A 23,833-nucleotide genomic window follows, 5' to 3' on the forward strand; every position below is an offset into this window, starting at 1 on the left:
TGGAAATCCCCATTGATACTTGATTTGGTGTTGTTGAAGTTCCATCAAGAGGGGCTTCATTGCACGCCGTTTGGTGATTGTCAGCTGAGAAATGTCAGTGAATAACTGGTAGTTGTGCCCCTGGAAGGTTAGACTGTTCTTTTCCCTGGCTGCTTCAAGGACCTGTTCTTTTGTCCTATAATAGTGGAATTTTACGATGATGTCCCTGGGAGGTCCCTCCGCTTTCCTTGGGGCTAGTGCCCTGTGGACTCAGTCAAATTCCAGTCTCTCTACTGTCATTCCCGGTATCAATTCCTGGCATATAGCTAATATAGTACCTGGAAGATCAAGGACTGTCTCAGGGATGCCCCTAAACCTTAAGTTTGACCTCCTGGCGCGGTTTTCAAAATCTTCTAATTTGGTTTGAAGTTAGGGTTGCCAACTCATCCCTTTAAAACAGAACACATATTAATTACACAGGTTCTGTGGCTGATTAAGGAGGTAATTAAACTCACTTGGTGCCTTATTTGCATTAAATTAGCCTCAGAACCTGTGTAATTCATATGTGTTCTGTTTTAAAGGGATGAGTTGGCAACCCTATTTGAAGTGCCATGTTCTCCTCTTTGAGTGTTTCTAGTTCAGATTGGTAGTCCTGTGTATAAATTTCTAATTCTTCCATCTTAGTCTCCAAGGTCTCAGTGCGACTACCCAGGTCCCTTATTTCTTTAGTGAGGCTTGAGGTAATTTGATCTGAGGTGCGCTTTAATGCTTTCTTCAGCATCCTCTCAAATTGCTGTATAAGTTCTGAGGGGACAGCTGTGCTTGATGCAGCAGCCTGTGAGGTGTCAGAAAGCTCCTCATGTTTACTATCTGAGCTCAAAGGACTCAGGGAGATGGCTGGCTTCATTAGCTTTGTTGTAATTCTTTTGCCTTTCCCTGTGGTGCGGACTTCTGAGGTGGCTGAGGTGTTTGCCGCTTTTTTAGCTGAGCCCTTTGTGTGCTGGGCATCGCTGTTGGGGCTCGTTTTTGTCTTATTTCTTGCACCCCCCAACACCATTTTGGTATTAAAATGTTCCCCTCACCTCCCGGGGTGATGTCCTCTCTGTCCTGTTCTTTTGCGGCTCCGGTTATTTATTAATATCTGCGGTAAATTCCCCTCACGGAGCGGAGCACTAGTGCAGCATGTCTGTGCAGCTAGACCCCGCCCACACGCCTCCGGATCTATGTTTTTCATTCAAATCCCTGCCTGAAGGTTTACAACCACTTTTAAGCAGAGCTCCAGGCTACTTCAGAAAAAAATTAAAGTCAGCAGCTACAAATACTGGAGCTGCTGAATTTTAATATTAGGACACTAACCTGTCCACGAATCCAGCGTTGTCATCACCCAAGCCGATCGGTTCCTGGGTGCTGCCGCCCCCATCTCAGGTACGGGAGACTGGCAGCACTTTGCAGCTGGTTCTCTACGCGCTGCACTTTGTGAATGGCCCAGCGGCAGGGGAAGGAGGAGGGGTGCTGAACTTCTGGATGAGTTTGTTGCTGCGAAGTCAGCTGGAAGTGGGAGCAGGTACCTGTCAACACCAGATATGCACTCCCCCAAAGGTGCTAAATGTGTCAGCGAAGGGAGAGGTGTGAGGCAAATAAGCAGAGCTTCCCCTTTTGGTTGGAGCTCCGCTTTTAGACTGAAAGTGGTACCTGGATGTGATGCAGAATTTCTTGGATATTTGCACTATTGGTGATAGTTATTGCTCTACATGCCAGGGTGACTAAATATTTTTATGTGGGCTCTATAACCACTGCCAAACTACAAGGTCCAACATCAAACAATGCTTCAATTAAATGCAACATTATTATCAGGAAATAAAAAAAATTCAGTGGTTCACTTAAGTATTAAATAACTTTTCCAAATCAGATGCTATATGCACATCCCTAGTTAAAAAGGAACTTCATTCCCACCAAAAAAAAATCATTTTTAACCCCCTGGTACCTGTTGTGTAGAAATATACTCAGTTCACATACTCACCTGCCTAGCTGATCCAGCATTGTCTTTCTGTGAACTGCTGCTCAGGTGTCACAGTCGGGTTTCGAGCTTCCATCTTAATTTTCCTTGACCGCCCTCCTGGTTGAGACTGCCAGCCTACAATGACACATGTTAGATCCACCCATGACCTATGTGTGTCCCTACTCCTAGTAAGCTATAGAGCAGTGGCTTTTCATTCGCACCTAGGGGGGCAGAAAAAAAAATTGCCATTTTATTATGTGAGGGAGGAGGGACAGCATGGACCTTAAAACTGGCCATACATGGATCAAATCGCGACTGGTACTGTATCGAATCTTGGCTCTGTCCAAGATTCAATACAAATGTGGTACCCAAGTCAACCATAGTCATCTATGGCTGACTTGGATACAACCAGCCTGTCAGATTTTTACATGCAATTACTGCTGGTAATATAGCCGCTAGCAGTAATCATTGTGTTCTGCACGCTGGGAAGGCTTCCTGCAGGCAGAACACAATAGCGCTATGGGAGGCAGTATTGATGCGGGAAGGAAAGAAAATAGCATCATCTATGGGCTGTTTAAGTCTCGCAGGAGAATGAAGGTGCCCTTTAAGGTGTGCATTGTTCCAACTTTAATGTTTCTTTCCATAGACTGCACATACTACAGGGAAAATTAATATACTATTCATTACATTGTGATTATCACTGTTACTTTTATACCATTCCAGCATAACCTATTATAACAATACCAGAACTAAACTGTCAATACATTATATATACTGTATATGGTATGAAAAAAATCATGCGAATATGAAAAACCTACAGGTAAATGAAATTACAAATCTGGCATGTTTTAACAATGATGGATATGTATTTATCACTTTATTGCTTTATGTTTATATTTATGTGTATATATTTTTCTAGCTACATTTGATTTAATAAGAAGACAAGGACATTTTGGAAACATTAATGTGAGCTGGACAATAAACCCCAATTCTACGAGTGATGTAGCTCCAACATATGGCAAAGTTCAGTTTAAAGATCAGGAAAATTTGAAAACCATATCTGTTTCATCCACACCCGATGAGGTAGGTCTATATGTGTATAGTATTGCACATCTTAAGTGTATGTAAGTGGTAATATTCATTATTACTATCATTGTTAGTCTTTATTATTAATTCTGTTCATAGTCTGGAATGATTAACCTCCTTAGCGGTAATCCCGAGTCTGGCTCGGGGTGAATTTTACATACCAAAAGCGGTAACCCCGAGTCAGACTCGGGATCGCATTGCAGGATACAGGGGAAGTTACTTACCTTGCCCCTGGATCCTGTGTCCCCGCTGTGTGTGCGAGCTGTCATCTCGCTTGATTCACACACTGGTGACTGCCGGGTGCCGCCGAGCTTCGTTCCCGAGCGGCGTGATGCACGGGGGCAGAGTTCGGCGCCAAATTCAAAAAAGTAAAAACACAGTATAGATACAGTATACTGTAATCTTACAGATTACAGTACTGTCTCAAATAATTACACATCCCCTTTGTCCCTAGTGGTCTGTCCAGTGTCCTGCATGCAGTTTTATATTATAAAAACTGTTCTTTCTGCCTGGAAACTGGAGATTGTTCATAGCAACCAAAAAGTGTCCGTTTATGTCAAAAGTGTTTTTATCATACCCGGGATGTCTACTAGACTCTTGTTTGGACAGATTTAAGTGTGTTATTCCTACGAATTACAGGCCTACAATATAAAGCGGCAAATTTCCATGCCAAACATTGTACCGCTTTCAGCATCAAAAATCTGACATAATTGTACCGCCAGGGAGGTTAAACTATTTTCTCTGAGATTTGCCACTGGCTGTGAGTTTTCAGCTACTGAATAAAAAATATAATTTAGCCCTACAGTTAAAGTGGTGTAAACCCCATTCATGAAATCTGACATGGACACATATATCTGTAGTGTTTACTTATCTTTCTCCAAAGCCCTAAGTCCCATGTCTTTCTGCTGCTCCATTCTTCTGTTATCTGACAAGTTCTGCGACACAGGAGATAAAAGCAGCTGAAATTTGTGTTGGGGAGGTTACTATAAATAGATTAGCAGATAGCTTGACTTTTCACAGCACAGATCTGCATGTTTCTTCATTCATCTGCGGAGGGGGGGTGTGGCTTTCCTCCAATCAGCTCACACACAATGTATGCCCAGACTCTCCTCCCACTGCTGAAACAGGAAGAAACATTTGTAACACATGTGTAACAGGATATGCACATTCTAAAGAATATAGAAAGGGGAAGACAGCAGATATAAATGTAAAACTTATGTAGGGAAAATAGTTTCATCTCTGTGTATCATCTGAGGCTGTTCACTTCACTGGGGATAAGAGAGGCTTTAAGTCTAATTTAAAAAAAAGTACATTCCATCATGTGAGCACGATCAGCTGAATAAAGAGAGAGTGGGTAATTAGAACACTCTTTCACACTGAGTTCATGGAAAGGGGTACATTTGTGGCACAAGGACAGTTGAAGTGTTAGATATGCTGACTGTGGATGGCTGCCAGCTTGTGACAGGCGAGAAGTAACTATGTGGAAGACAAAGTCAGAAGAAGAGCAGCGCCATCTAAGTGCAGCGTTATTAAGACATTTTATTCCACAAAAGACAATTGGTAACTCACAAGATGTATAAGATGTCAGCACATGTGGGATTAATAATATAGTTCATCCGCTCATGGGAAAGACGATCTTCTCACTGGTGAAGAGGCAGCTGATGGGTCCAGGGATGATGGTGTTTCCCAACGCTTCCAGATACTCAGGGCGGCTCACTGACAGCGGTGTACATCACTTTCGATTGGAGATAGAGCAGGGAGGAGCGTGTGTTCGGAGCATGCATGCTGCTTCATCAGACGATAGCCTGATGAAGGAGCATGCATGATCCGAAGGGAGGAAGGGGGGATCACAATGTGTCATAGGTGGCACAAAAGAGGAGTTAACAATTTCCTACTCAAAAATAAATAAAACAAAGCTGTAGATATACTTTAAAGTTGAAGTTTGGAGAATTGCTACTTACCAGCAGTAAAGTGTGTTTCATGTGCTGGTGGCTGCAGTTTAGAATGGAAATCCTTAGTACTCTGCACCTGGATACCCGTGCAGTGGAAACTTTAACAGAAGTGCCAACTATGCCCTTAACTTGTTGAAAAGTGCCCACTATGCCCACACTGTCCACCTCTGTGCTCTTCATAGCACTTGTACTATAGATTCCCCCAATGCAATGCATTCTGTGATTGGAGGAGGCAGACCTTTTATTCATCCGCTGTCCTATTCCAATCATGAAACACTTTGCATTGTTGGTTCCTATAGTAAGGATGCTGTAAATAGAGCACAAGTGTGGTAAGGACAGGTGTAATCAGCACAGCCACTGATAGTAAATCCCACCTCGATGAAACCTAAAAACCATACCTTGCAGTTGTGTTGCACCTGGACTGCAAGGGTTAACTATGTTTCAAATATAACTAATCTTTCTAAACTTTCAATTCATTGGACCTGATGGGGTGCTTCATGGACTGGTCTAGCAGCATAGAGGAGCCTGCAGGAGCAGAGGTTTGGTTAAGTAAACCTGCTTTACCAAGTCCCCTAGACCTAAACAAGCAGTTAACTCTTGCAATGCAGACACAGCTCCACTTCAAGAGAAGATTTTTAGGTTTCCTAGAGATCAGCTTTAACCCCTACAGTACAGGTAGATCATTATTGCAGGCGTGTCTGAAGGCAAAGGACTGAGGAGTGCTACTGTAAACAGCAGCCACCAGCACATGGACAGACTCTTCATTCCTAGTAAGTAACTTCCCTGGTGCTGTTAGACCCCTTTCACACTGGGGTGTTTTTCGGGCAGTTTTTCAGGCGCTTTGGCTTTAAAAAAAAGCTTGTAAAGCGCTTGAAAGAAGCCTCATCTGCAATCCCAATGTGAAAGCCAGAGTGCTTTTAGAGCCCTTTCACACTGCCAGCACCCGAAAACTGCTGGTAAAGCGCCGCTAAGACCCCTTTCACACTGGGGCGTTTTTTAGGAGCTTTAGCGTTAAAAAAAGCTCCCTCAATGGGAAGGGGGCTTTAGGAGTGGTGTATTCAACGCTCCTAAAACGCTGCAAAGAAGCTGCTTGCAGGACTTTTTTTGACGCCCTGCCAGTGCAGCGTTTTAGGCCTTGTACACACGACCGAGTTTCTCAGCAAAAACCAGCAAGAACCTTGCTGGGAGATATTTTTTTGCCGAGGAAACCGGTCGTGTGTACATTTTCGTTGAGGAAACTGCCGAGAACCTCAACGAGCCAAAAAGAGAGCAAGTTCTCTATTTTCTCGACGGGAGTCTGATTTGGCTCGTCGAGATCCTCGACGGGCTGGTTTTCAACGAGAAACTCGGCCGTCTGTATGCTAAGAAACCCGCGCTTGCTCAGATTAAAGTATGAGACGGGAGTAAAAGTAGCATTTGTAATGGAGATAACACATTTTTAAAGCTCTAACAGACTGAAAAGTGCAAATCGTCTCTTAACAAACTTTTATTTAACAGGCAAACACATTAAATTAGCAAAAGCTGCCCCAAGAGTTTAGCCAGTGGAATCAAACTTCCCCTGCCATTGTATGTGTTGTATGCCACCGCGTTTGAGAACGAGGAGATTTTGGCTTGACTGTGTGTACGCAAAGCAAGCTTGTCGAGTTCCTCGACAAGCCTAACAAGGAACTCGATGAGGAACTCGATGTGTTTCGCCCGTCGAGTTTCTCGGTCGTGTGTACGAGGCCTCAGTGTGAAAGCACTCAGGCTTTCACATTAGGATTGCAGATGCAGCTTCTTTCAGTCGCTTTTTTTAACGCCAATACCCCTTTCACACTGGGGCGTTTTTCAGGCGCTTTAGTGTGAATGCACTCGGGCTTTCACATTGGGATTGCAGATGCAGCTTCTTTCAGGCGTTTTACAGGCACTTTTTTTAACGCTAAAGCGCCTGAAAAATGCCCCAGAGTGAAAGGGGTCTTTAAAAAAAAAAATTCACCTTTGAGCTTCTGGTGTCATTTTTTTTTGTAATTCCTTTATTTAACCATAAGTTGCATTATACACACCAAGACAAGAATGATACAAAATACAATTACGCAGGCATACTGGTGACATAAACAACATCAGAGCTACACAGGCAGCTCAACAAAATGGAGCATGCACAAAACAATCATTTCTAGGTTGGACGGGTATGAACATATTGGAGAGGGTGCAATGGAAAACATCTCCAAGATTCCCAACATATATAGGAGAGCCCCAGCTTGATAATGCAACCTATAATAATACCGGGGTATGGTGTGATTTTAAGGGAACTGAATGGAACATTATATTATTATTATTATTATTATTATTTTTTTCACATTTCCAGATTCCAGAGGAGGCAGAAATATTTGCAGTAATGATTTTTAATCCAACTGGTGGTGCCAGAATAGGAGATGTTACCACTGCCACTTTGGTAATAAATAAAAATGACGATGCAGTTTTCTTTACAGGTATTTTATTTTCCTTATTTATAAAACTGATCCTTGCAAAATAAGAACTTTTTTTTTATTGAGGTGTATAGATTGCAAGCTGTATAACTCTACTGATTGATTCATTACTTAATCACTTCCCGCCCGGCCTATAGCAGAATGACGGCTGGGCGGTGGTTTAGTTATCCTGACTGGGCGTCATATGACGTCCAGCAGGAAAACATGCCAGCACACGCCTGCGGGGACGCACAGCGCTGCGATCAGTGGTGCTGTGTATCACTCTGACACACTGCATCTCCAATTGTAGTAAGGAGCCTGAGTGAACCAGGAAGTGCCGGTAAATGGCTTTCCTTGGTTCGCGCTGACAGGAAGAGCCGATCATCCCTGAAAATCAGCACAGTCCCATCAGATGTGTCACAAACCATGCCAATCAGTGCCCATCAGCTGCCAGTCAGTGCCCCATCAGAGCCGCCTGTCAGTGCCAATCAGTGCCTATCACAGTGCCAATCATTGTCCATCAATAAAACCTGTCAGTACCTCATCAACAGTGCTGCCCATCAATGGGGAAAAGTGCCCAGTATTGAAGTGTTTAATGAGAGAGACAATACAACCTTACATGAATGTATGGGACCATATTGCTTGGTCAATAGATATGTGGAAAAATACATGTACAAACGTATGTAGGCTTGTTTCATTTTGTAGTTTTTGAATGCCACCTCTGTTTTATTTATTTGACTACAAAGTTCAGGTAAATGAATAACACATTTCTGTAAGTATTGTTTGTCTTAGTTAGTAAATTACCACCATTTGAAGTGTATATATCATACTTACCTGGCAGGGGAGATACCATGGTCACGAACGTGGTTCTCCCAGGGCGAGGCTCGGCCATTACACTCTGGCTGTGCTGACCCCTAAATATATATATATATATATATATATATATATATATATATATAATATATATATATATATATATATATATATATATATATATATATATATATATATATATATATATATATATATATATATCTCAATCAGAAGTGTCTTTGTGTGTACCAAACCTCAGGGGTAGGTAGAAATGGCCCACAGGATAGGACCATAATCTAACAAAAAAAGACATCTTCCACTAGGGAGAAAAACTCCCATTTATATAAAAAAAATCCACTGTAATATTACTAAGTGGGACTAGCCAGGGGAGTGCCTAATGGATAATTTCTATTAAAGAGGCTGGTTTTATTAACTCTTAAAAGAATCCCCCAGTATTAATATTAATGCTATGCAGTGTATTTACTATGTTACCAATACTAAAAGCGGATCTTCACCCTCTAAAACACAATCCTTTCTCTCCACCTCTGGATCTTTGCACGAGTTGTGTTTTTTTTACTATTTACATATGTTTGTTATAAATTGTTTGTCCCTGCCCCCCCCCCCCCCTTGCATGTCAATTACCTAGGTGAATGATGTGCACTGTCATTCCTTTGCCTCCTGGGATATGCATGTCCCAAATCCCAGGAGGAAAATCCTTTAATTTAGTAAAAATGGAGGTGGCGGATCTAGCAGGATGTCACCGTGAGGCGCACCAGCTGACCTCGTAACATCCAGCAGCCTCTTGATGACCTCACACCAAAACATGGTGGCGTGGTACGGAGAGCTGCCAGAACAAAAGAGGATCTCAGCTGGACAGTGATAGATTAGCTGGGTGGGTGAGTATCTGAAATGTGTATAACTCACCACTAGGTAAATAGAGGTTTAACAATCCATTGTATTTATAATTTAACGGTGAGCTTTGGAACAACTGCAGATTGGCAGCCCTTATAGCCTCTCTGCTATGTCTTATTTATTTTTCATTGTACTTGCTGTATTTGTACCATCGAGTATGATTATCTTATGAATATTATATAACTGATTAAAGACGAATTTTTATGTGTGACTTTGGCCTGATCCAGTAAGCTTTTGCTCTTAAATAAGAAATCCCCAAAAAACGATAAAAGAAAAAAAAAGAAAAGAAAAATGAATAGCATATTTTAGTCTAATATTGTTCCACTAAGGCAGTGTTTCTCAATTCCAGTCCTCAGGCCCCCCCAACAGGTCAGTTTTTCAGGATTTCCATTATTTTGCACAGGTGATTTGATCAGTTTCACTGCCTTAGTAATCACCACAGCCTTTTCATCTGAGGGAAATCCTGAAAACCTGACCTGTTGGGGGGGCCTGAGGACTGGAATTGAGAAACACTGCACTAAGGTATGCTAATTATAACATATAATAACATTGACTGAGAAACCACTTTTGCATGTCTTAAGCACATGGTAAGGTTCCTTAAAGCGTAACTTTGTTTTTATTGAGGATTTTACCAAACTTTGTTGCAGATGTCTACCTTTTGTTATTCTGAAGAAATCCCTGTTTGTTCCTCTGTGCCCCCATGTACAGTGAGTCTAGTGGGTGAGGTTTCATAATTATCAACCAGCTGCTGCAGAATCAGAGCTCTAATAATGAAAGTTGCAGGGTCAATAGACGTAATTTCCTATTGGGAGTATTGCACCAAAAAAATTCATTTTTGTTGCAGTGGATGCCAAAAATTTGACTTGTATCTTAAAGCGGATGCTCCCTGTAAAAAAAAAATATTAAAAGCCAGCAGCTACAAATACTGCAGCTGCTGACTTTTAATATTAGGACACTTACCTGTCCTGGAGTCCAGCGGCGTCCACAGCAGAGGACGAGCGATTGCTCGTCACCCTGCTGCTCCCCCCTCCATTCACGGTGAGGGAACCAGGAAGTGAAGCGCTCCGGCTTCACTGCCCGGTTCCCTGCGGCGCATGCGCGAGTCGCGCTGCGCCCGCCGATTGGCTCCCGCTGTGTGCTGGGAGCCGAGTGTTCCCAGCACACAACGGGGGGGGGGGGGGGGGGGCGACGGGATCTGACGAAATGCTCGTCTTTTGCCCGTGAATGCCGGGCCGGAAGTGGGTGCAAATACCTGTCTTTAGACAGGTATCTGCACCCCCCTCCCCCTGAAAGGTGTCAAATGTGACACCGGAGGGGGGGAGGGTTCCGATCAGCGGGACTTCACTTGAGGGTGGAGAACCGCTTTAAGCCTCATACACACGATCGGATTTTCCAATGTAAATTGTGTATTGACAGCCTGTTGGGGAAGAATCCGACCATTTTTGTACGCTCCATCAGGCAATTGTTGTAGGATTTTCCATTGACAAATGTTGGATGGCAGGCCTTAAAATTTTCTGTGAACAACGGTCTGTTGTCGGATTTTTCGATCGTGTGTACAGTTGTGGCCAAAAGTTTTGAGAATGACACAAATATTAGTTTTCACAAAGTTTGCTGCTAAACTACTTTTAGATCTTTGTTTCAGTTGTTTCTGTGATGTAGTGAAATATAATTACACACACTTCATACGTTTCAAAGGCTTTTATCGACAATTACATGACATTTATGCAAAGAGTCAGTATTTGCAGTGTTGGCCCTTCTTTTTCAGGACCTCTGCAATTCGACTGGGCGTGCTCTCAATCAACTTCTGGGCCAATTCCTGACTGATAGCAACCCATTCTTTCATAATCACTTCTTGGAGTTTGTCAGAATTAGTGGGTTTTTGTTTGTCCACCCGCCTCTTGAGGATTGACCACAAGTTCTCAATGGGATTAAGATCTGGAGAGTTTCCAGGCCTTGGACCCAAAATGTCAACGTTTTGGTCCCCGAGCCAATTAGTTATCACTTTTGCCTTATGGCACGGTGCTGCATCGTGCTGGAAAATGCATTGTTCTTTACCAAACTGTTATTGGATTGTTGGAAGAAGTTGCTGTTGGAGGGTGTTTTGATACCATTCTTTATTCATGGCTGTGTTTTTGGGCAAAATTGTGAGTGAGCCCACTCCCTTGGATTGAGAAGCAACCCCACATATGAATGGTCTCAGGATGCTTTACTGTTGGCATGACACAGGACTGATGGTAGCGCTCACCTTTTCTTCTTCTGACAAGCCTTTTTCCTGATGCCCCAAACAATCGCAAAGAGGCTTCATCGGAGAATATGACTTTGCCCCAGTCCTCAGCAGTCCATTCACCATATTTTCTGCAGAATATCAGTCTGTCCCTGATGTTTTTTTTGGAAAGAAGTGGCCTCTTTGCTGCCCTTCTTGACACCAGGCCATCTTCCAAAAGTCTTCGCCTCAATGTGCGTGCAGATGCGCTCACACCTGCCTGCTGCCATTCCTGAGCAAGCTCTGCACTGGTGGCACTCCGATCCCGCAGCTGAATCCTCTTTAGGAGACGGTCCTGGCGCTTGCTGGACTTTCTTGGGCACCCTGAAGCCTTCTTCACAAATGCAGTGGAAATTTTTTTATGGGATTAAGTTAATTTTAATGGCAAAGAGGAACTTGCAATTCATCTGATCACTCTTCATAACATTCTGGAGTAGATGCAATTTCCCATCTCAAAAACTGAGGCAGCAGACTTTGTGAAAATTTGTATTTGTGTCATTCTCAAAACTTTTGGCCATGACTGTACACAAAAGTCTAAAGTACAAACACGTGTGCTCGGAAGCAATGCTTACCAAACAGAACATTTGCACCAAAGGGTGGCGCTAAATAGCTGAAAAACCATGTAGTACTAACTACGTTTGTGTTTGTTGTCCGACAATTGTGTGCCGTTTGTATGCAGCACAAGTTCCTGGCCAACGCAAAGTCCAAGGCTTTGTCTGCGGAAAATCCGCGTGTATGAGGCTTAAGTGTAGACTTCTGGTAAAATCAGTGAAGCAATCACACAAGCTGTAAAAAATAAGTGAAGTGCTAATATAAATATATGGGGCGCAATTTAGAAAATATCATTTGATTCTAGTGGTTGATATCCCAAAAAATGTATGTATTAATGTTAAATGTAAAAGTGCAAAAATATCGTAAGTGATATTTGAAGAGTCCGTGTATCAATTTTGAATATTAGCAACACACGTGTTATTTAGTGATCATAACATTCATATAGAAATATGTATAGCATCTTTAAAAACAAATTCACACACTTGAATTATGATATGGTTATGATCCCTAAAACCTAAGATTATAGTGAATGTCCCAAATCAACAGAAAAAGAATAGTGCTAAGAAAATGTGCAATCCATCTGAAAAAAAATTGTGAAAAGGTCCGGATAGTGATTGGAGGATGATTGATAAATCCAGGAGCCACAACTGGTGGTCACCACTGTGAGGGGTTCCACCACCACTAAGAAAGAAGGAGGCGTACTGGAACATGTGGACCCAGTTGGCATATGCCTAAAGGGTCTAAACAGGCAGGGGTGTATAAACACCTGGTAAGGGGGAATTTCCACACCACACTCCGTAACACTCTCCTTAAGCGATTTGAAGGGACAATCAACTTCCACCATCAATTTCACAGCCTATAATGAGCGACTATGCAGGGCCAACAAATTCAGATTCAGGCATGGATAATTTCTTCTCTATGGCACAAAATAATACAGTTTTTTTTTTCAATTTGAGATCAAATAGATCTTTTGTTTATTATTTTTTACCCAATCAAGTTTAAATAGATATACAGGACCTGTTTTTAATACATGTAACTGTTATTTTAGAACCTAATTGCAAACCCTGACTGCATTTCAGAACCAGTCGTGGTATGGATTGAGGAAGGCCAAATTGCAAACTTCACCATAATACGCAATGGATCTGCAGATTTTGTCTCCTCTGTTGCCTATGTTACTGTCAGTGGTACAGCCAGTGCTAAGGATGGAGATTTTACTTATATTGCTGGAGAAATCTTGGTGTTTGGTATTGGGGAGAGAATGCAAAATGTATCGGTTCATACAAATGAAGATAATATTCCAGAGACAGATGAATTCTTTTATCTACAACTTCTCAATACTACAGGTTAGTTTAATAGTATTAATGATGGAGCTTGTTTTACCAAAAAAAAAATATGTTGTTATATGTTGTTGAAATACTAACTATGTAGGACTCAATTAACTATGTTCACATGTTTAATGGTGAACCTAACCTGGCTTAAAACCATTCCAATAGCAACAGTGCTTAAGCATCTGCTTTAGCCTTTTGTGTGTTTGTGGATCCTCTTTGAATCCTACACCCAGCCTTTAGTGGAACCACCACTTCTTCACAAATTGAGATTGCATCCCTTATCCTCTCAGCCAGATGTGTAACTAGAACCTTCAGGGCCCCGGTGCAAGAAACCACAAAGGGCCCCCCCGCCCTCTGGTCCCAGGGCCATTCCCTTCGATCCCGGGGGCCTTCGCACTGATCCCAAGACCATTGGACAGGGGGGAGCAGTGAGCGGTACACAGTTAGGGAGGGGACAGCAATTAGCAGTATACAGTGTGGGAGGGGAGATAAGTGAGTGGTATACAGTGGGGGAGGGGAAAGCAGTGAGCAGTATACAGTGGGGTAGAGGAAAGCAGTGAGCACTATACAGTGGGGGGAGCAGTGAGCACTATACAGTGGGGGGGGGGCAGCAGTGAGCAGCATGGAGTGTAGTAACCAGAGTAGAAGCATTACAGATAGAGGGAATAACTGCAGGAGTCACTCACCATATGGCTGCAGGTGAAGATGCCTGGAGTCATCATTTATGCTCCTCCTCCCAGTCCTCTACCATTTACAGCCAGAGCAGCCACCTGTGCATGTATAGAAGTTGGCCGCGGCTCTGCCCTTGCCCACAATCTCAGTCAGCTCATGGAGAAGCTTCCGGTTAGGAGAGAGACCATGTGGGCTGCCAGCTACAGGAGGCTAAATGTCAGACACAACCGGGGGAAAAAGCCAGAGGCAGCCTGTAGCTCCAGATGGATGGCCCTGATAGCAAAGACAGAGAAGCTAGCAGTATTTTTGGATGTACTATAAGCACCGCCCCTGGTGACAGGGAGACTACACGGACCCCCTGCAGCATGGGCTGGGTCGCAGTTGTGACCACTGCGACCCCTGATGGTCTGCTAGTGCTCCCAGCTATAGTACTACTTTTTGTAATTTCACATTCAAATGCCAGAACTTCAGGCTTTTGTTTGTGACTTTCCCAAGCAGTACAAACCAAAATAGCAAGTTCGTTTTATTTGCCCCACTCCCTAGCTGCACATACTTCCACTTCTTTCACTCCTCCACCACTACATTCATCCTTCTGGTGGGGAGGAGAAAAAGCCCTGTGTATACTCAATTCCTATCTCTACTCAGAGCTTACACAGTACTGCCTGTCTTCCCACCCCCATCTGACAGGCTGGGTTGATCATTAAGAATCAAAAAAGTAACAGGTATTTTCTTTGCTCCCAGCAGTTAAATGCAGTGGTAGGGATTGGGTTGTAATAAAGCATGTGCTACTGGGGGCCTAGACATTAAAATACATTTGTTACAGGACAAAGTGGTTTACTTTTGTTATGAGCTAAAGCCAAGGCTCCATGTGCGACCTGGGCCTAGAATCTAGCCTAGGCTCAATTTAAACTCTGCGACTAAGGTCCTGCAAAGCTCTGTAAATCTGTTTCTACTAGGCCATAGTTGGCAACATTCTCAAAAAATGTGTAAGGACACTTTTTGTTGATGTATTAATGCATTAATGCTGTTTGGCCGCAGAATGAGTCAACCAAGCCATGAAGCAGTTTCTACGCTGCTATATTTCTGACCACCATAACAACTGGTCAGACCTCCTAACTTTGTTGCCTGACATTTGTTCCTCAAAGAATTTCTGCATTAGAGGAGCATCTCCGCAATCTTTGTTCCACTTGGGTGCAGGTCCAGGAGTCCTTGCGAGTCGCGACATACCAGTGAGAGGTACAGACTCAATGCTGACCGCCTACCTGCGCCTTCCTACCAGGTTGGGGGGAGGGTCTGGCTGTCATATCATAAACTCTGACTCTGTGTTCCATCACTGAAACTGGCACCACGATTTATTGGGCCTTTCCGTATTCTAAGGAAAAAATGTAGTTGCGCTGTGAATAAGTATATAAACAAATTACTACAACAAGTGGTGATAAACAACAAGTGGTAGTAAAAGTGGTAATAAAACAAATAAATGAAACTATAACAATTGTGTTTGAAATTAAGTTCAATGAAGTCCAAGAAAACACAATCAGTGCAAAATCTTCCTGGGGTTCAAAAATGAAGAAAACCACCACCAAAAGTGAAGACCACAACAGAAATGCAGGCCTACCAGATGGCAAGCAAAGATATAAAAAAATGGGAGAGAAAGAATTGGTCAGAAAGGAATACGGATAAGATAGCTTGCGGCTGTAAACCCCAGCCCGGGCCTTTAACATAAGCTGCAGCAGTCGCTAATGAAGGCAATCAATGAATCCTCAAGACACAGATGCTCCCAGGCAGATGGAAAACCAAGAAAATAATAGGGACTCACAATAGTGAAATACCGTCAAAGTAGTATCAAATTAAGCCTAGGTTCACACTGCTGCGAATTCAAAATCGCGGTAAAATGCGCGATTTTACCGCGATTTTGCCGCGATTTGCCGCGATTTCGGCCGCAATTTAATGTAAATCGCGGCCCGAAATCGAAAAAAAGTTGTACAGGAACTACTTTTTGAAATCGCAGATGCGGCGTCGCACTGATTAGGACAGTGCCATTGCCGACAATTGCCGCCGATTTGAGATGCGATTTGACATGTCAAATCGCATCTCAAATCGTTCCAAATCGTACCCAGTGTGAACCAGGGCTAAATGAGATAAAAAAACACTTACAAGAAAACGATCGTAATTAACAGCATGTAAAATAAAGCCGGCCGGCTAAGCAAACGCCCGCCGATCGGACTGTCACGCGATAACGTCAGCACGTCTGGGAGAAGGAGACGTGCTTTATTTTACATGCTGTTCTTACGATCGTTTTCTTGTAAGTGTTTTTGTATCTCATTAAATTTGATACTACTTTTATGGTATTTCACTTATCTTATACATTTAATTAATACCACCAGTTTTAGAGTTTCTCAGCTCTATACTTTCCACTGTATACTTGTTTATACTTTGTAATGTAATAATCCAATATTTAAAAATAAAATAAAAAATAAAACGTACCAAAGGAACGCCCATGTGAAAGGGGTCTTATGCTTGCTATGAAGGCTGGCAGCTTATTGAGGGAACAAGGAATTGAAGAGAGGGACTAAACTCAGAAGCTCCAATATACAGTGAAACTTGATTATACCATTTACAGACATAAAATAAAAAGTTGTAGTTACACATTATTGACAATAGATGTCAGCATCAAGGCATTAATACATACTTATAATACATAATCAAATCTAATGCAACAGTATTGAATAAGTGTTTCAGAACGAATACATTTTTGTTTTCGTGTTTGGATAAACTTTAAGTGCAGTGAAGTTTAAGAGTTGGGGCACTAACTGCATGCTATTGTTGTTTAAATCAATGCATTCAACTCTCTGTATTCTGATAAAGTTTTTTTTGGAATGCAGACAATTCTTAGAAGTAAAGTATTAGAAAGACCACCACCCTCCTATACCAATAATAATTCTTGTTTCAAAATTCACACATAGGCAGATTAAGCTACTTGTAAAAGAGTAAAAAGAATGCTTAGCACTAGTACTCTAAAAATTAAGAGCTTGCTTGTCACATTCCTTTAGAAGCCAGGTCATTGTCATACTAGTGACTGCATTTAAGGTGAAGCTGAGGTCATATTTGAACTTGATACATGTGACAAACAATACAATATTTTTCTCAGAAAAATTGTAATTAAATGAAAAAGTGTCTTATTATGCACAAATATACTGTAACATAGATAAAATATGTATTCGTTCATAAGGAGACACAGTGGTCAGTGGAAATGGAAATGCGACAGTGGTTATCAAAGCCAATGATGACCCTAATGGAATATTTTACATTGAACCTGTTGACAAAACCGTAGAAGAAGGCGGAACAAACCAATTCAAGTAAGTCTATTAAACTTTGATCAGCAAGCATGTTAACCTACAAATATTTAAAAAGCTGTAGTATTTATCATTACCAAAAAGAAATAGAATAAAAAATAAAACAGACAAACAAATATTTTTATCAGTATGTGCTATATCATAGGTGAAATAAAAATGTTATTCACACCTATAGAGTAACTTTTGTTGAGAAAAAAACATTCTCCACCGGGTGATCTACTGTATGCACATTTTAACAAACTTTTTTGCAGATTCCTACCTTTTGTTATACTGAAGAAATAATTGTGTCCATGTGCAAAATGAATGGGAATGGGAGTGGTTTTATAACGATCAATCAGTTACTGCACTTGCAGGGCTCTAATGAGTAAAATGGCAGGGTCTGCATCCCTTAAAGGGGTTGTAAAGGTACAATTTTTTTTCCCTAAATAGCTTCCTTTACCCTAGTGCAGTCCTCCTTCACTTACCTTATTCTTCGATTTTGCTTTTAAATGTCCTTATTTGTTCTGAGAATTCCTCACTTCCTGTTCTTCTGTCTATAAATCCACACAGTAATGCAAGGCTTTCTCCCTGGTGTGGAGGGCCGTGCTCGCCCCTTCCCTTGGGCTACAGGAGAGTCAGGACGCTCTCTATGTTGCAGATAGAGAAAGGAGCTGTGTGTTAGTAGGGGTCCTGACTCTCCTGTAGTCCAGGGGAGGGGGCGAGCATGACACTCCACACCAGGGAGAAAGCCTTGCATTACTGTTTGGAGTTACAGACAGAAGAACAGGAAGTGAGGATTTCTCAGAAGAAATAAGGACATTTAGGAAAAAAATATGTACCTTTACAATCCCTTTAACACATGATTTCCCTTTCTTAGTATCTCACCAAAAATGACATTTTTGTTGCAGGGGATACCCAAAAATCTGACATGTATCTTAGTACAGACTTCTGAGAAAATCAGTAAGCCAATCACACAAGCAGGAAATGACATTTATGGGGAGCGTTCTGTACACCATCTATGTACAGAACACCTCCAGGTTGTCAAATTGCATTGCATTTTACAGAAGATAAAAGCACTGCAGATTGAAAAGGAAATGTAATTTGTATTAGCATTCAATTAAAATATATATATATATATATATATATATATATATATATATATATATATATATTAACTTGTGTGACAATTGTATATAATATATTATTATGTTTTTATTTTGCCCATGAAAATACCCTTTTTAAACTATTTAAAGCCTAACTCCACTTTTTACTTAGCAGAGCCTCTGCTCCCCCAGCACGCGGCGCTCCCACATGCTCCAGTGGTGGACTGTCCATCTACATCATCATGTAGGGTGCAGGGCTATGGACTCTGCATTGGTCTTGATGATGTCCACTGGAGCTTGGGGAGGAAGACCTTGTCAGGGACTGGTCTAGCTAAATAATGAAGCATTGGATAGGTAAATATTTTCTGTGTCCCCTTGATATAATCCAGCAATTAATTCTTGTAGTGCAGGCATAGCCCTCACTGTAAAGAATCATTTTAAGGTTTCCTCTTAAGTTGAGCTTTAACCACTTAAGCCCCAGAAGTTGCCCCCTCAATGATCAGGGCATGTTTTGCAATACGGCACTGTTTTGCTTTAACTGCCAGTTGTGCTGTACCTAAATAAAATTGATGTCCTTTTTTTCTGACAAATGGGAGCTTTCTTTTGGTGGTATTTAATCACATCTGCGGTTTTTATTTTTTGCGCTTTAAACAAAAAAATACCATTTTATATATATATATATATATATATATATATATATATATATATATATATATATATATATATATAATGCAATAGGCGTATAATTATTGGTTTGTGCAAAAGTTATTGCGTCTACAATATATTTATATATACAGACGAGGATGGGATCAATATATAAAGTGCATGAATGGGGAAAAAAATAGACATGATCTAAGTGCTCTCCATAAGATCGATTAAGTTGTAGTGTGGCTTGATACAAGTGAAAGCTAAACAACGGGCAGGATAAAAATAAACAGTAAAAATATGTGGTAAAAACAGCGGTGTAATGACTGCAAACAAACAGATAACTGCGGGTGATGTCCGCAAAGACAGCTCCTCCCCCCATATGCACATTACCTCCTTTTCGGGACTTTGTCAACAATAGGATATATATATATATATATATATATATATATATATATTATATATATATATATATATATATATATATATATATATATATATGTATGACAGGGCTCAAAATTTCAAGTCCTTTACAAAAATAAATATTAACAACTTTAACAATAACATAAAGCCTATTTCATTGATCTGACTGTCATAAATAAAATAAGGAAAACATATGATTGGCTACTATAGGCACTGTACACATCATTACTGTCTTGTTAAGTAAATATTTTAATGCCATGGGAAACATAGCATTAAAAAAATTAAAACCAATGAATGACACTATCACTGATCTAGGATGCAGATAGACTAAGGCCTCGTACACACGACCGAGGAACTCGTCGGAAAAGACACATGGTTTTCCTCGACGAGTTCCTTGTTAGGCTTGTCGAGGAACTCGACAAGCTTGCTTTGCGTACACACGGTCAAGACAAAATCTCCTCGTTCTCAAACGCGGTGACGTACAACACATACAATGGCAGGGGAAGTTCCATTCCACTGGCACAAGCTTTGGGGCTGCTTTTGCTAATCTCATGTTACTGCGTGTTAAGTAAAAGTTTGGTAAGAGACAATTTGCACTTTTCAGTCTGTTACAGCATGAAAAATGTGTTATCTCCATTACAAGCGCAGGTTTCTTAGCATACACACAATCGTGTTTCTCGTCGAAAACCAGCCCGACGAGGAACACGACGAGGAAATTGAGACTCCCGTCGAGGAAAAAGAGAACTTGTTCTCTTTTTTCCTCGTCGAGTTCCTCGACAGTTTCCTTGATGAAAAACATAAACGCGACCGTCTTCCTCAGCAAAAAAGCTCTGCCACCAAGTTTCTTGATGGATTCTGTCGAGGAAAACGGTCGTGTTTACGAGGCCTTACAGTGGAACACAGCACTGGACTGGGAAGCGAGAGCTGCCAAAGTTAACTTTTCCTGTTAACAAGCTGGTGATTGGCGGCTAGCAAACAATCACCAGCTTGTTAATAGGAAAAATAAACTTTGGCAGCTCATGGCCAATCCCCCTCCCCTCCACCTCATCTAGTTCTTTGTCGATTCCCCCTGTATCCTAGAGAATCAGAGGGGATGGAGCCTGGGAGAAGAATCGGCTCCCTGCTGGTGGCGCCCGCCCCCCGATGCGGCTCCACACTCAGCTTATTTCCACTCACCTAATGTGAGCAGGCGAAAGGAAATTTTAAGGGCTGTATATATATATATATATATATATATATATATATATATATATATATATATATATATATATATAAGATTATTTTGAAACTTAAAAAAATACCCCAAATCAGTTCTCTTTAGAGTGGTAAGAGTTGTAATATCCTGTTTGAACTTTGTTTTTGATGGCTTTTGTTATATTGTATTTACCATGTCATGTTTGCAGGGTGTTGAGAAAACGAGGCCATTTTGGCAGAGTGCTTCTACAATGGCAGATCTTTGAGAATGGTTCCATCTTACAACCAGGCCAAGAATTTTATGAGTCATGGGGCTCTCTGTTGTTTAACGATAGAGAAGAGTTCAAATATATAACACTCTATGCTGTTCCTGATCAAATTCCAGAGTTCAATGAGTTTTACATTTTAAAGTTGGTGAATATTTCAGGTACGTATGTTAACACTCTAAACAGTATAAGAATTAACAATATTTAAAACAAACTTAGTAGCAAAACACAATTAGTAAGCTGGTATTTACAATAAATTAAAGGGGCTGTAAAGGTTCTTTTTTTTATTTTCTAAATAGGTTCCTTTAAGCTAGTGCATTGTTGGTTCACTTACCTTTTCCTTTTTTTTGTCTGAATTTCTCAGGTACTCTATGGCCTCGTACATGCCCGAGAATCTCGTCAGGAAAAAACTGTCATTTTCCCTGACGAGATTCTTGGCAAGAAACTCTTGCCGCTGGAGTGTACAGACTTTTGTTTCAAAAGAACCGCGGTTCTCTTAAAAGGAAAGAACGCGTGACGTCATCGCGTACGACGAGCATGCGTTAGTCACATTCGATGCCGTCGCCGCCATCTTGCTTCACCCTACCTATGCCGTGGAAGCTACCGCACATGAGTCAAAGTCATTTCGAGCATGCGCAGGTTTCCACGGTGACAGGTAAGTATACACACTCTCGGGTTTCTCAGGCCGACAAGAATCTCGACAAGAAAAAAGAGAGCAGGTTCTCTTTTTTTCTCGTCGAGATTCTGCCCAGATTTCCAGACGAGAAACCTGAATGCCTCGTACACACGAACGGGAATCTCGGCAAGAAGCAGTTTTCTTGCTGGTTTTTGCCGAGTTTTTGCAGAGAGTCGTGTGAACGAGGCTTCAAATGCAAATATTGATCAAACTATGATCAAACTATGGTCTTCCCACCTACACTTAACTATTGGTCCATTCTTGTGATGAGTGATCTCACTGACCTTAAAGTAAGATGCTAAAGGTGGGAGGGGGAAGCACACTGTAAGGACAGAAGATAAGACAAGAAATGTGTTTATGCATGTGGCACCAAATACAAGTTTAGCTTTATTAAACAGCATTTTATTAAAAATGTATAAAATATTTTAACTATATTTTAGAAGACAGTACAGTACAGTATGCATATAGCTGTGTTTTAGACCAGATCCACTGAAGTTGGGAGAAGGGTGAACTAGAGAGGTGATACTTAATACTGGTTAATAGATGGGGAAAACAGTGATGGGATAGGTTTTTCTAACTTGCAAATCGTTTTTGCTCCCTCCGAATCATGTGGCAGTGACAGCATCTGCTGACACTGGATATTTCTCTTCCTGTGCCCAGATTATTGACATAAATCTGTATATTTTTCCAAACCAAAAGTTCTTGTTTGTAGCAGCACCATATGGCTAAGTGCCCAAGGGTGGGTGGGATCATATGTGCACATCTGACCAGCCTCAGAAATCTGTAAATACCCTTACGTTTAGAATCAGACCTGGAAACTATGGAAAATGTGAAGAATTCCTACATTTTATCGCATTAATTGACACAAAGCATGATTATTACCCCTGTCTTCTCACGTGAGTAAATTTGTTCTTGAACAGGTGGATTTCCAGGTCCTGGGGGACAGCTGGCAGAAACAAACCTTAATGTTACGGTTATGATCCCTTTCAATGATGACCCATTTGGAGTGTTTGTGATTGGCTCTGAAAGTCAGGATCGGGAAGTAGCTGAAGATGTACTGTCAGTAGATGACATGCGATATGTAACTAACCTTTCAGTTTGGAGACACCAGGGCACTTTTGGAGATGTTCGAGTTGGCTGGGAAATTCTTTCTGAATCCTTTAAGACTGGTCTACCTCCAATGTTGGACCTCATACTTTTGGCTTCATTCCCACCTTCAGTACCGCTGCAGGCTCATATGCGACGACACCAGAGTGGAACAGATGCATTGTTTTTCAGTGGTAATGAAGGAGATTTTGGTGTTGTTGCTCCTCTGTATTTTGATAATATCAATAACACATTGACAAACTTTACTTTCTCTGCATGGACCATACCATTTGAGAACACCAATGGATTTATTTTATCAAAGGACAATGATAACGGCACAATGTATTTTGGTGTCAAAGTGGAAACGAACAACTCCTATATTATGGTCCTTCTCTATTATGTAACATATGGATCTAACACTACGTATTTAGCTAAAGCTGGAGTTCCAAAATTTATGGAGCAAAATGTCTGGATACATCTTCTAATAACATTGGATGATGGATTTATTGAGTTTTATATCGATGGAATTCCTCTGCCCGGGGGAGTAAAGAGCCTAAAAGGAGAAGGAATATTAAATGGTGAGTCAAGTTGATATTTTTTTTTTTTTTACCAATATAATTGAAATGACCCTGTGACTAAGTTCATAATTTAACAACATATTTAAAGTCCTTATACTAAGTTTGAGCCTTTTCTGGGATCTTTTCATGTGCAGTTTTTTTTATTGAACCAGATTTACTGAAATTGTCTTGCTCTGCAGATGTAAGATGCAATCTTTTTGTGTGTGCAATGAGAATGTGCAAAAGTGTGCTCTTTGGATTTTGCATGTACAGAGTGAACATAATTTCTTTTATAATAATTTATCATTAAAATATGTCTGTGTTCTTGTAATTATTTGTAATTTACTTATTGTGAGTGTGTGTGTGTGTGTGTGTGTGGGGGGGGGGGGTATATATATGATATAGTTCAAGCTTTATCAGATATATGGGCCATGGGCTATACAGCACTGACGTATGCTTATTATTTTGTGCATGAAACATTTAACCACTTGACCACTGGGCACTTAAACCCCCTAAATAACCAGACCAATTTTCAGCTTTCGGTGCTCTCA

The 23,833-nt window shown here is 41.1% G+C and overlaps 1 protein-coding gene and 1 non-coding gene across 2 annotated transcripts in view; both read left to right on the forward strand.

Annotated features, from left to right (window-relative positions):
- The window catches only part of ADGRV1 (adhesion G protein-coupled receptor V1), a 576,045-nt gene that overhangs the window by 111,964 nt on the left and 440,248 nt on the right, over positions 1–23,833 (forward strand). Inside the window, exons 16-21 of the mRNA XM_040342090.1 lie at positions 2,898–3,061; positions 7,361–7,484; positions 13,080–13,343; positions 17,230–17,356; positions 20,907–21,124; positions 22,560–23,303. Coding sequence (XP_040198024.1) covers positions 2,898–3,061; positions 7,361–7,484; positions 13,080–13,343; positions 17,230–17,356; positions 20,907–21,124; positions 22,560–23,303 — 1,641 coding nt within the window. The remainder of the gene's footprint in view (positions 1–2,897; positions 3,062–7,360; positions 7,485–13,079; positions 13,344–17,229; positions 17,357–20,906; positions 21,125–22,559; positions 23,304–23,833) is intronic.
- On the forward strand, positions 8,287–8,448 carry LOC120925629. Its single transcript, XR_005746858.1, has one exon. It is a non-coding gene; the product is annotated as a U1 spliceosomal RNA (small nuclear RNA).

The sequence above is a fragment of the Rana temporaria genome, chromosome 1 (genome assembly GCF_905171775.1).
Source record: "Rana temporaria chromosome 1, aRanTem1.1, whole genome shotgun sequence".
Classification (NCBI taxonomy): Eukaryota; Metazoa; Chordata; class Amphibia; order Anura; family Ranidae; genus Rana; species Rana temporaria.